Below are 14,641 nucleotides of genomic sequence, written 5' to 3'. Positions count from 1 at the left end.
TCAAGGCGTTCATGAACATAACATGCGGTAAAATCCTCAGTGTTCATTTAACTGTGAAGGTATAAAAAAAAAGTTCTGCCTCTTCTGTGCCGATTGAACAATGCGTTTCTCTTTCTTTCATGTACTCATGATTTGCCGTTTAGACCACAACTCTGTAGGCTGTAATTTGTGTGTGTGTGTGTGTGTGTGTGTGTGTGTGTGTGTGTGTGTGTGTGTGTGTGTGTGTGTGTGTGTGTGTGTGTGTGTGTGTGTGTGTGTGTGTGTGTGTGTGTGTGTGTGTGTGTGTGTGTGTGTGTGTTACTATACTTGTGAGGACCAAATGTCCCCGCAAGTATAGTAGAATCTGAGAAATTGATATTATGAGGACCATTTTCCTGGTCCTTACAAGAGAAATGGTGGTTTTATGGTAAAAGAATATGTCTACAGTTAGGTTGGCGTTAGTGTTAGGATTAGGCATTTAGAAATTTAGGTTTAGGGATTAGAGATAGAGTCATGCCTGATTTATACTTGTTTTTTTTTGCTTGTGTCCTGCACCGGAAAATAGACGATCTACAAGCTCACAATGTGTCCCAGCGCCTTGTAGATCTGCTATTTTTTGGCTTGTTTTAGGCTTACGGTTAAAAATGCCCCAAATATTTTTCATAGAATCGCCGTCCTAAAATGTTGATGTCCTCACAAGTATAGTAATACAAACGTGTGTGTGCGCGAGCGAGCGCACGTGCGTGTTGGTGTGTGTGCGAGTGTATGGGTCTGTGCTCGTCAAGGTGACAGGGCCACCCTTTAGAGGTCACTTCACACATTTTGTGGCGGCCAAGCTACATGGAGAGACTGGAAAGGAAATCTGAGCCATAACTCACAAGCTCTCGCGCTCGCTCTCTCTCTCTCTCTCTCTCTCTCTCTCTCTCTCACACTGAGAGGGAAAGAGAGGGAGAGAAACCAACACAAGAAGAAAGTCTGACACACACATCTCTCATTGGCACAGTTGTGACCTTTGACACCTGTGTGTGGGAGAGGCTAATGCTGTCCTGAAATCCTGGAAAGGGGGGACCCCCCCCCCTCTCTCTCCCTCTCTCTGCCCCGCTCCTGCTGTCTTTATTTTCTGTCTATCTCCCGTTCTGTCCGTCTCTCATCTTCCTTCCTTCCCCTCCTCTCATATCTCCAGCTGCTCTCCCACTCCGTTGTGACGGAGGAGGGTCTTTCATGCCGAGGAGGAGGAAGCGGGGAGACGGAGGCGATGGTGGTGGTGGTGGTTGTTGTGGGGGTGGAAATTGACCAGTGACAGATTTGTGACTCCGGCACTGAAAGGAAAGGAATGAGAAGCTGTGACTTATTATATATACCTCAACCCACCTGCACACATACAGTATGACGGCTCTCACACACCTGGTCACCTGGAGAGCTCCATGTTCCTGAAGACGAGTCACATCATTCCTAGAGGAACAGTTTATGGCCCTTCTTGCTGTGAACAGGTCCATTGTTACACTCTCAAGAGTTGAATTAACTCTCTAGATCAGGGGTCTTCAACGTTTTTCAGGCCAAGGACCCCCTTAGCTGAGAGAGGTGAAGCAGGGACCCCCCACTACATAGATTAAACTTTTTAATAGATTTCGTAGATAACTTCATAGACTTGTTTGACAGACGCTATCTTCAGTGTTGGATTCATGTTAATGTGTTTTTTCAGACAGTAAACCACTAAAACCCCCATTACTTAGAAAACTTGTACTTGATCTGCTCTTTTTCCCCCTACACCAAACCACTTTGCCGAAAATAGCCGATCTACAAGCTTGTAGATCGGCTATTTTCGGCTAATATTTCCCTCAGAAAAGGAATTCTAGGATTCAAGTGGTTAATGTAAAAGAAATCCTATCACACAAACATTTGGTGCCCCCCCTGTAGTAACTCTGAGGACCCCCTGGTGGTCCCGGACCCCCTGTTGAAGACCCCTAATCTAGATGTTGCTGTGTACTGTAGTATACAACTCATGGATTAGCACCAAAATTCAAAAATCTTGAAGAATCAAAATCCTTTTATTATCTATTCAGTCTAAACAGCACTTTGTTACAAAAAATAAAAAGCAGCAGAATGTAAAGATACTGTAACAGCTTTTAACACAGCGAGAGAGAGAGAGAGAGGGGGCGTATGTAGAAGAAAAAAAAAAGAATGCCCCGGGATCAGGGGTGAGTTCATCTGTCAAACCCTGCAAAGGTCAAAGGTGAGAACATTGGGGGTTCTGGTCCGGAACATCTGGGTCTGCCGCCGCGGGGACAAGAGGAGACCGTGGGCTCCAGACTCTCACGGAGTTCTTCTCCACTGCTTTATCTGATCTCGTTTGATGTCGCGGCGTGCGCAAAGCCTTGCGTCCACTACTGTACACAACATACCAGAGACACTGCTACTGGCCTTTCAAAACCACATCACAGTCTCCCAGCAGGCCATCTTCACAGAGTGAGAGGGAAGAAAGACCGAAACGAGTCGTCTCTCTGTGAGAACGTTTGATGTATCTCCCAAAAGCGCCTGTGTGTCCAGTAGGGGAGGAAAACAAAAATGGGGGGGGGGGGGAGTAAATTGTATTTTGTCATTGTCGCATAGAATTATGCCTGTGTATGTATGTGTGTATGCATTTCTGTATGCTGGAAGTGCGGGAGTACATTTTGCCGTTGTATGAGTGTTTGTATTTAGTTTCCTTCTCTGCATATGCCTTCGTATGTACTGCGTGTGTGTGTGCGCGCCTGTATGGATGTGTGTTGGTTCCTGTGCGAAAGAGGGGGTCAGCCCCTGTGTGCTGTGATTTATTGATAGGCCTTGCTGTGATACCAGAATTCCTTAGCGTTAAATACCTACTCTGAGTGCCTTTAACTGCCTGGCTGCTTTATGGACCGTGATCACACACTAAATGTCTGGTGCTTTTACATTTTAGGGATTATTCTTTATAGCTTTTTATGTTTTATTATATAGTACGCAGTGCAGAGAGACAGGAAAGATGACAGAAGGCATGCGAGGGATAATGCCTTATTTATAGTTAGTTGCATGCCAATGTTGCATGCTGAAAATGGCAATCTACATCTACAAGCTCTCAATGTGATGCGTTTTTGATGCGCAACACCCTAAGTATATCTCTGTCCCACGTATACTGTAGGTCACAAACTGGGCGTGTAACTGGAGGTATTGTGAGTACTTAGCCCTCTTCATCTTGCAGGGGTCATGAATCATCCTCACCTTTACTGGGGGAAATGATGATGATGATGATGGTTTTTGTTAACGGCGCTGGCTAATATGAATGGCCTAGACAGATGTGAAGTCGGCGTGTTCCTGGCAACTCGTGCAGCTAGCCTGCTCTCAAAGGGCGGAGTAAGCCATCTTACCGTACACCGAGGAAACATCGATAACGCTCGAGTGTCTCGAGACTGTCCGACGACACAGGAGGAAGCGGCCATTTATCAACATCTCCTCAGTGAGGAAGGAGTTCTCATTGACTTTGTCATGTTTGGTTGCGGCATGTATCTGTTTATGTAATTGCTGTCTTCTCCCTTCGTTCCGCGCGAAATGATTCTACTTCGTCCATTTAACAGCATGGCGTATTTCCGTCCCATGATGCACTGTGTCTTTTAGAAGCCCATGAGTACACTCCTCTCATACCATCTCTTGTCATTTGAGTGGGTTGTGTACCGCTGTGTGCTCTTCAACATTGTGTATCACGCTCTCAGGGTCAGAGAGACATTTTGTCACGGCTAATTTTCGACTTTCTTGTACCAGTTATTGTTATTATCACCGCTGCATATTTTCAGACATGGGCAGAGCAGTACTTTAAACAGGATGTACCACAAAGTTGGGTTCGGTTCCAAATCGGATCCATATGAAGATTATATTGTGCCCCATCTGTTAGCAGTTCATGTTGAATTATTCGCTACATGCTCTGTTTGGGGTGAGTTGACTTGGCCGCAGAACGCTCTTGTTAGCAGTTTTTAAGCGGCTTGTGTTCCACCGAGCAGCGCGAGTCACTGAGTGTGTGTGTGTGTGTGTGCGCGCGTGTGTGTGAGTCCATCACCTTGCAGAATTCCAGGTTCAGAATGAGCAGGTATCAGATTGAAGAGCTGGATGCTGACCTGTGTGGTTGCATGGCGAGACTGGAGCTGACAAAGGGCTTATTGCAACAGATGTTCCACCACAAGTTCTGCTAACCGACTGAGACCCCGCCTGGTCAAGTTCATGAGTGTCTTTTCACAAATGGGGTCTTGTGATGACTCTATAGTCACGAGAGAGAATTTACCTCTGGTCGCATGAAGACGCTGCACACCAGGCCGTAAATAACTTTGGACCTCCTCTTCCACACTGGAGACTGTTTTCAGCTTACTTCCATTCCAGTCTCCAGTTTTCACACTTTCATTTACTACTACTTTCAGCTTTTTTGCTATTGTAGAAATGACATTTCCTACATGGCACCTTGAATCAATTTGCTGACAACATTGAGATGTCAGTAACATGAGTTTTAAATAAGTGTTGAGCCTGATTTATTCTTAGTTGCGTGTCAGTGTTATGCGCCAGAAATGTGCAGATCTACAAGCTCACAAAGCATCACAGTGTGACGCATTGTGAGCTTGTAGATCAGCAACAAAGTATAACTCAGGCATTAGGTGCTATTGAAGATTTATGAGCTGAAGGGGAATACTCCACTTCAAGCCCACTTTAGTGTTCGTGACAAGACCACCTGATGTTACTTGCATGCCGTCTAGAAAATGGGCTCCATTAAACAGAAAAAGGCATAATCAATATAATTATAGAACGAGTGGATTATTTAATATAATTACGGAGTAAGTCACCGTATAATAATTACATTCATTCTCATGATAAATTATGTCCATTGCTGTAGGTAATTAGTCCAAAAATGTTTCCAGTTATAGCTTCAGAGCCAGAAGTAAAAGTGAGTAATGTACAGTACTATTCACATGAGAATGGGCTGTTTTTCTGGCTATTACAGCGAGAGAAAAAGAGGCTAACTTTCATCTGCTGGCTAATATGTACACCATGTGAGGTTCAAAGGTGTGTTCATTCTTATACACAGTCAAATGCAGAGTGTTAATTTAACTCATGGAGTGTAATGGATCCATAAGGGTCCGGGGACTACTTCACCCGAGTACTGAACCATGTATTCAAACATGGACGAATAACGTCAACAATGAAGATTGTGCACGCAGTGTGTGTGTGCAAGTACCTATATGCATGCATGAGAAGTTCCATGTGTGCATGCACATGCATGTGAGAGCATAGCGTATGTGTGTACACTTTTAAGTGGCGTTTGTGTGTAATCAGAAGACAGACAGACAGAGACTGCTGTGGGATTGAGGGCTGCAGATCTCTCTCTCCCTCTCTGTGTGTGAGATGTGGGTCCCTGCTCTCACAAAGAGTGAGCTATGCATGGCCTTCTGTGCCGCTATAACACGCCAGCGCTGCCGTGAGCGTTCCAGTGTAATAAGATCACCCCGAAAAGACATTTTCAAGAGCTTGAGTGTCAGATAAAATAGCGCTCGCTCGCCCTTTATATAAATTAAACCTTCATGTAGCAATGGACTGCCACGTATTGCTTCTGGGACGAAGAGAGAACCCTCCAAAGTGCTTGTATGTTTTCCTTATCAGAAGAATAGAAATCTTTACTGTCCATTGTGAAATGCTTTTTTTCCCTCCTCTTTCTTTTGCGTTTGACAACTTGAGTAATTATGGGATTTATCTCATAATTACAGCCCACGCTACGTTATTGAAACAAGATGGCTTCACTATCAGGTTTAGCTGAAATGTTTTATTAAGGTAGGCTAAACGAGGGCCACGTATGGACAGCACAAATTTAGAACTAATGCCTTCCTTCATAGGATGACTGTATAAGGAGAAGCGATGAAAGTGTGTGTGTGTGTGGGGGGGGGGGGGGGTACGGTTGGGGGGGGTTGGTGAAAACGGAGTGAGAAAGAGAAGATTTGAGATGGAAAGGAGAAGGGCAGGCATGAAAAAAAGAGGAGGTACAGGGAGACTTTCTTTTTCTTTCCTCCGAAAACTGTCTCTTTGGTGGTCTCGGGCAGGGTCTCACTGGATCCTGAACCCAGCGCAAAACACAACAGGGAAGCCGAGTTGGGGGGCCAGGGGGTGGGGGAGGGGGGCCGGGGGGTTACACCACCAGAGTCCCACAATTCATCACGCTCTGGCTCCGACGTGGGCTGTCTGGAGAGAACGGTGGAGGGTGGTGGTGGAGGGAGGGGTGGGGGGGGGGGGTCTGGGATTGATGGCCAGCGAGACTCTGTGACCTTCCTTTCCCCGAGAGAGGGGATACTGTGTGTGTGTGTGTGTGTGTGTGTGTGTGTGTGTGTGTGTGTGTGTGTGTGTGTGTGTGTGTGTGTGTGTGTGTGTGTGTGTGTGTGTGTGTGTGTGTGTGTGTGTGTGTGTGTGTGTGTGTGTGTGTGTGTGTGTGTGTGTGTGTGTGTTCTAAGAGAGACAGAAAATCCCATGCTTCCTAGTGAAGATCTCAGAAGTTGATGCCGAGTCCACATGAGCTGTGGAACACAGTACGTCTTTATATCAGGACAACATCTCTGCTGGCTGGAAAACCAAGCCATTCTGAATGCCCTTCTCCTCCAGTGGCCATCAAACATGACAGATGAATTGTTTTTCTTTCTTCCTCTGTCCCTCCTCTCCCTCTCTCTCTCTCTCTCTCTCTCTCTCGCCCCCCTTTCTGCCTCTCACTCTTGCTCCCTCTTTTCTCCACCATAGGATTACCTGCAAGGCGACAGTACAAAAGCACTGGAAAAGCTGGGCTGGAAAACGAAGGTGACTTTTCTGGTGGGTGATGTATCTTATTTTTTTGTTAACATAAAACACATCTGTCTGTGTGTGTGTGTGTGTGTGTGTGTGTGTGTGTGTGTGTGTGTGTGTGTGTGTGTGTGTGTGTGTGTGTGTGTGTGTGTGTGTGTGTGTGTGTGTGTGTGTGTGTGTGTGTGTGTGTGTGTGTGTGTGTGTGTGTGTGTGTGTGTGTGTGTGTGTGGCATGTCATTCTTCAGTTTTATTCTGTAACAGAAGAAAGCCAGTATTCCAAGTTCCAACACAGCTTCAATTTGATAACAAACCACAAATATCCCTTATCAGCAAAGCAGGTTAATCATCATTGTGCTATCTGGGCAGCAGCGTGTCCGCACATAAGTAGCTCAGTTTTCCATTATAAATTACGCATGTAAATTAAGAACTGAAGAGGAGTTTTGTCAGTGTAGATAAAAACGAATCACATCAGTCTTTTTAAACACTTGAACCCTAGCTATTCTGGGGCAAACGTTCAGCAGAAATAGCAGATCTACAAGAGCCCTGGGGGACCCCGGTCAACTAAGTATATTGGGTTTAAGTGGTTAAAAGCACTAGTGTTTGTTTTTGTATCAAACGTTTCCATTAAGTAATCATTTTAATTGTGAAACTGCTATCTCCCTACAGGAACTGGTGAAAGAGATGGTCACTTCTGACATTGAGCTGATGAAGAAAAATCCCAACGCCTAAAGCCAAATGTGAACTAAAGCCAAATCATGGAAGGAATACATGAAGTAATTATGTTATTGTGTCTTTTTGTCATGGTGGGGGAAATTACAGATTTTAATCTGTGTGTCGTGTTTTTGGTGTCATGCTATTGGTTTACTTTACACTCCACTTGTTGGAAGGCTGCCTTTTATATAATAATATCTGGCTGAATCATAATTTATAGGTTTGGAGACTATTATTGTTGTTTATATTTCTTTGTTTCATTTGACCATGCAATTTGTTTGACCACTGTCTCAAGCTGCAATTTATTCTCTCCCCGACAATGAATTGATTGAGGCTTTGTAAACATTTCCATTGAGATTATATTGTTTCTTGAAAAGTGACTATTTTTTTCCTCTGACAAAAAATACATTTTGGTATAATAAAGCATAAGCGTTCAAATCTATCTTTGGTTTCATTCTGTGGTCACAAATTGTATCCCCTAAATACGAAAATGAAATACATGAACATGAAATGCCTGCGTAAATCAAATAATTGGTAGAGCTTAGTGATGGAGTATGGCTGTAACATAAATTCAGTGTTTTCTACCCAGTAAGTGAAGTGGGGTTGCATTTGTACGCACGTCTGCAGCAGCAGTTGAGGCCTAGTCCGGGGGTCTTCAACAGGGGGTCCGGGACCCCTAGGGGGTCCTCAGAGTTACTACAGGGGGGCTGCCAAATCTTTGGTGTGATATGATTTTTTTTTATATTAACCACTTGAACCCTAGGCTAGCATCCCTTTTTCTGAGGAGAACTTTAGCCAAAAATAGCAGATCTACAAGCTCACAACGCCTTGCAGCGCTTGTAGATCGGCTATTTTTGGCAAAGAGGTTTGGTGTAGAGGGAAAAAAGAGCAGACCAAATTAAGAAAAAAATAAGTTTAATCTGAAACACAATTTTATACAATGTAGAGGGGGTCCCTACTTCATCTCTCTATCTCGGTTAGGGGGTCCTTGGCCTGAAAAACGTTGAGGACCTCTGGCCCAGTGACAGTCTACCGTTGAAATAAAAGCAGGTCTCTCTTCAGTGTGTTAGTGTGTGTTGGTTCAGGGCTTGGTGCCAGCGTTCCCAGGTTGCACAGAGGTCGGCTGAGCCCACTGTCTGTCATTTCCCTCCTCGCTTGGCTTTCCAGGTTTTTTTTGCGAACACACACACACACACACACACACACACACACACACACACACACACACACACACACACACACACACACACACACTACCCCCTTTTTATTCGGCAGGAAATGCGTTTCCGCGGGCCCTGAATCCCACTCTGAACTGCCTCTGTCTCTCCAGACGTTTTTAGTGCCCGGTCCAGATCCAAGCGCGCAATCATAAACGTGCGTGCATAACGCACGGTGGAACACGTATGTGTGCCGCCCGCGGCCCGTGCACCAATGTTGTCAGATTGCGCGAGAGAAATAAGCAACCAAGTGGGTCTATGAAAACGAGCAAAAGAAGCGGCCACATGAGCACTTTAACCCTATTTGTATTTATACATTGGCTATTTGAAAATATCAGATCTACAAGCTCACAACTCACTCGTGATGAGCTTGTAGATTTGCTATTTTCAAAAGAATAGATACTTTAAAAAATGTGGAAAACATATTTTCAGATGGGGGTCCGTGGACAAATAGGATAGCCTACATATATTAAAGGGTTGTTGTCCTTGACATGAAAATGTTTGAGAACCACTGATTTCATCAACAATTTAGGAAGCAAGCCCAAATAAGCATTTAGAAACGAGCCCAAAAAAACCCAACCCGCAACTACCAATATTTTCAAGCAACTTTACAGAAAAACAACCCTCGCTTATAATAAGCCGACATGGCAACACTGCCGTGCACCTCTGCCGTGCGTGCGCTCCTCCATGGAACAGCAGCAGCACTGTTGTGTGTTGTGTTTTTAAGAAGCTGGCCAGAGGTTTCCTAAATCCTCTGGCCTTTACGTAGACTAACAGGCTATAGAGCAAATGAGCCTATTCTTAGCCCAATGGAGAGTTCAACAAAGTGAAAGTCCCAATTAATTAATTCATCATGCGATCACTTACCAAATATCACCCATTATGTGTCTATTTGTTCACAAACTTAGAAAACGCATAACCTCATCATCATGTGATGATGTGTTTCTCAAATGGGGGTACAGGTACCCCTAGGGGTAGGCTACTCGGAGGTATAGGGGGTACGTGAAAGAAATGGAAAATTAAAGAAAGAAAAAAAGATTGTTTAATTATGAAACATTAAGAAACTTTGTGTGAACCTAATGATCTGTAAAGTTTTTAAACCAAACGAAATCAAAAACTTTATAGCACAGCTGTTACTGAGTAGAAAGTAATACTTATTTGCACGGTGCACCACATATTGACATAAACTTTTTTATTTTTGATGTCAATATGTTCTATGCAGTAGTCTTATGGAGTACTTGGATTCAGAAAGAAAAGCAGGGAAAGGGGTACAGAAGTCAAAAAAGGTTGAGAAACACTGACGTCGTAGCCTAATGAAAGGTCATCAGGCGCCGGCCTAATTACGAGGGACGCGCTTTGACATTCAACTTAGACGTGAAATTGAAGGTTTCACAAAAAGGTTTAAATAGGGGTCGAGCGTAGGTTTCTCTCTCTCTCTCTCTCTCTCTCTCTCTCTCTCTCTCTCTCTCTCTCTCTCTCTCTCTCTCTCTCTCTCTCTCTCTCTCTCTCTCTCTCTCTCTCTCTCTCTCTCTCTCGCCTGCTCTTTTAACACAACACCTAGAACATTTAAATTCGCTGTTTGACCGTCACAGACAGCGCTGCGTCTGTGTGGACTGGACTCCAAATTGGAAACAGATGGTGCTTTGAGGTTGGCCCTGGAACCCGACAGCGAGCAAAAAAAAATAAGAGCCCCAGTTTCCAGTGTGCCTGCATGGGTATAGACTACCTCTCTCTCTCTCTCTCTCTCTCTCTCTCTCTCTCTCTCTCTCTCTCTCTCTCTCTCTCTCTCTCTCTCTCTCTCTCTCTCTCTCTCTCTCTCTCTCTCTCTCTCTCTCCAGCCTCACACAGGTGCACGGGCCTGTGCATAAGGCAGTGACTCTTTTTTTTTTCTCCAAGGACCCCCAGTTTGATGTGCATTATAATCTACGGACCCCCATTTAAACCTTTTCAACAATCTTATACTGTAAACTCCTCAGTGTTCATTTAACTCTCTCTACATTTTACACACTGTCAGAGTTCTAGACCAGTAAGGGCATTTTGGACCTTTTTTTTGTTCAAGGACCCCCAGTTTGATGTGCATTAGGTCCATGGACCCCACTTTTAAACTTTCTCTCCAATCTCTATTGTAAACTCTGACAGTGTGTAAAATGGAACCCATAAGGGTCCATTTGGTTCCATTTTGCACATTGTTGGAGTTACAGAGCAGTGCGGGTCCATTTGGACCCCTGGTGGTCCGCAGACCTGACATTGACAAACGGTGGCATACACACACAGTCCTGGGTTAATCTTCCATGAGCTAATGGTGAATGAGAAACAAATAACCTATTCTGGAAAGGGAAGTCTTAAAAATAAATATATATATATATTTCCTTTTCTTTAATGATAAATTGGCTGGCCTAAATTTCTGTTGTTCAATTATAATTACTCAGTCACTATTATTTAAGCTTAATTAGGAAGGTTTGCATATTAGGCTATATGGTCTGGTTTATTTCAAAATCAAATGTGAAACCTGCAGTTTGATTTCACATTTTTTAAATCAAATAATAAGTAATAACCATGTGAAAGTGTCAATTTAATATTATCTGCATCAACCACTTATATCATCATCATACACATTTATAGGATATACAGTGTAGCCTACGCGAGGGTAACTATAAAATAGGGTTGTCGTTTTGTTGTCGTTTATATAGGCTATACTTTTTCAGAAGATATAGTGGTGATATATAAGCTATGTTTGGTAGAAAGAATTGACTGAAAATGATACACTGCGGAAATGGCGCCCACCCTTACAGCTTAACATTTTTGTCATTCTCCATTGCTCACACAAATAAACAGAAGGTCCCTTTTGTTTAATTTGGACATTACACTGCCCTGGAAACTGGATTTCTGAAATCAAACCAAATTGTTCCATGTCATTGAGTAATATTTCTCATAAATTTAAATCAAATGAACAATGCACGATCAACTATTCATGTTCTAAATGTTTTAATTGACACTGATATATAAACGCAATAGGGGTAGTTTTTTTCCCCAACTCTGCTTGCTGATTGCAGAGACCATTATGGTTCCTATTTACATTTTTAAATAAATTCCTTGAGATTGATTAGCCTTGCCTCAGCCTATAGAGCCTACACAGAAATAAATTGTAGATTTTAATTGTCTTTAATTGTTTTTGTCTAGGCTGAGGTTGAGGTTGCTTGCTAGCCTATTACGCATCTGAAGCACAGGAATTCCCATCCCATCCAGGAATTTTGTTTTATTTGCAAAGCAAATATAAAACATAACATCGCCATGGACTTTTGAAGTTTATATTAAATCTCACTGCTAAAACTCAATGAACAAACAACCCCTTCCTTGAATCCATCCATTCTCCTGCCAAGACGGAGCAAAGATACTTGTTATAGGTATATAACATTGTTTCTCAAAGTGGGGTCTGGGGACCCCCATGGGTCCTTTAGGGGGGATACCAGGGGCTCTGCTATTCAAAAATAGCAGAGCTCATAGCGCGGCACCGAATGCCACTCTATGAGCTTGTAGATCTGCTATTTTTGATAAATCCCTGGCACAATATTTTTAGATGGGGGTCCGCCGCCACATACATATCATTTTGGGGGTCCTTGACATGAAAAGGTTTGAGAACACTCGGCTATAATGCCTGAAGGGATTGTGCTTGTGGCCCCGAGGCCTGCCCGCACAGGACAGCACAAGCCTTCTGCTCTCACATGACATGCACGCACGCACACACACACACACACACACACACACACACACACACACACACACACACACACACACACACACACACACACACACACACACACACACACACACACACACACACACACACACACACACACACACACACAGCACAGGGAGACAGGGGTGACGCGTGGACGTGAGGGAAGACGTTGACTTCATAACACCAATGGATTTGTGAGACACCCTTTGCCTCCCCATAACTCCCGTATATATAGACTGGACTGCATTGCATTACCTTTTATTTACAGATTGCATTTCTCAGATTGGACTAATCCAAAAATTAAAGACCCAATTAAAACAATTAAGCAAAATGTTTAGAGGTGACCTTTTAAAAGAGAATTATTATTGGTGTCCACTGTCCATGCCTCAATTAGCTATAGGGTCTATAGCTAATAGAAACTCATGAAGTAGGCCTAGACGATGTTTATCCATGAACAAAGTTTGCATTTTATGAATTCAGATTCAGTTGTAGAATATTGCAACCAAATTTGGCTAATTCAATAAGACTTCCCTTCTAAATCAAACTAGGTGGAAAAATCTGACAAAATATATTTCTCCAAATAAATAGTTGTTTACAAATTCCCGTTTCAAGAAGGTTTATTTGTCATCCACTCATACAAATATGTGCAGTGGAATGTTGGTGTGACATGCACCGCAGACTATGCTAACAATAAATATAAAACCACAACAAAAAAAAGATAATAAAACAAATAAAGCAGAGTTGTTTTCAAGTTGCTGTTTTTCTCTTTTCTTTCTCTCTCTCTCTTATTTTTTAGAACCTATAGGCTATATTATTTTAAAAGTCCTGGTAGAATGAACAAATTCCATATGTGGGCTACCGTCATGCTTTAATTGACTATAACAGTGCATGTATTTTATCCAGAGGCCATCTTTATATTGTCCATATAGCGTATAGTGATTGTGAACACTGTATGCAATTACCCCGGCTATAGTCTCTGCAGCCAGGCAGTCATAAGGCGTCCTTGTTAGCAGGGCCAACCATTTGTTCAAACATTAAGTGATAACTGGATCTGATGGCTTTAGTGTTTCACATTGCCATTGAGTTGAACACTCAAACCAATGGGGAAATATAACCTGATAACATAATTATTCTACAATTTGTTGGGGCGGTTTTAAAATTAAAAAAGAGCAAACCTATTGGCCCTATATCCATTTGTAAGTCATGAAAATGGAACCAAATGGACCCATTTGGTTCCATTTGTATGCACTCTGAGTTAAAGGGATGCAGTTTACCTCCCAAATGACTTTTTCTTCTATCAACAACAACAACAACAACAGACAAACTTACATTTAAAACATTCGCTTATAACCTCCACAGTGCAGTCCTCCTTGGATTACACTTCGAGTTGTTTTGGAGAATATACATTATTTTGTATATTGCCCTGGCCTCCTATTTACTCCAATTAATTAAATATTGTAATATTCTATCAGACAAAAAAAAAATCTCCATGAAGGCTTCTCCATAAGGCTTTCATGCATGGGTGAGTGTTGATTGGAAGATCAGGTCATTTTGGGAGTGAACTATATACCCCTTTAAGTTACAAACTATACAGCTATCGTTTAGGCCTACCTACCAACTTGTCCTCTCCTGAAACGCATTGTTGACATCCTCTCCACTGACCCTGCCTTTCTCCTACAATGAGAAATGATTCGAATTTTATTCCTTCCTGACCTGGCTCGTTGCTGGACAGGGGCATCAATCACCACGACGTTTGTTTATTTCCCCAACAGGAATCTGGGTGATTTTTTATTAACACGGCTATACGCTATTATGACTATTGCACTCGAGTTATGACAGCTTATGACTTTAAGCACGGACTGTTGTCAAAAAAGTTTTGTATGACAATTTATATATTTGTTCGTTTTTTTTAAATAGACGTTCGCAGATTAAACCAGATCAAAATGTGTTCGAGCAGGAATAGAACAGGCCTGGGTCGAATAGCATTTAGAAGCACCATTGTTTATAACAGTAGTTCTCTACCTTTTCAGGCCGCGACCCCCCAAAATAATCATATTTGAACTGCATGGGGACCCCAAGTTGCCTCAAACCTGACAAGCACTTGTAGGGTTGAGGGCTTGAGGCATTCCATTTTGTTTGACTCGGTTCAACAGATAAATATTGTGAAAATAGCAGATCTACA

General features: G+C 42.8%; 1 protein-coding gene across 1 annotated transcript in view; it reads left to right on the top strand.

The window, feature by feature from the left end:
• Positions 1-7,941, top strand: part of gmds (GDP-mannose 4,6-dehydratase) — a 167,546-nt gene extending 159,605 nt beyond the window's left edge. Inside the window, exons 10-11 of the mRNA XM_084067896.1 lie at positions 6,751-6,819; positions 7,459-7,941. Coding sequence (XP_083924022.1) covers positions 6,751-6,819; positions 7,459-7,521 — 132 coding nt within the window. The 3' untranslated portion in view covers positions 7,522-7,941. The remainder of the gene's footprint in view (positions 1-6,750; positions 6,820-7,458) is intronic.
• Positions 7,942-14,641: the final 6,700 nt, after the last annotated feature.

Source organism: Gymnoscopelus microlampas, assembly GCF_963454915.1.
Source record: "Gymnoscopelus microlampas genome assembly, chromosome: 9".
In the NCBI taxonomy this organism is placed as follows: domain Eukaryota; kingdom Metazoa; phylum Chordata; class Actinopteri; order Myctophiformes; family Myctophidae; genus Gymnoscopelus; species Gymnoscopelus microlampas.
The sequence above is the reverse complement of the archived record's forward strand: the minus strand, read 5'-3'. Positions and strand labels throughout refer to the sequence as shown.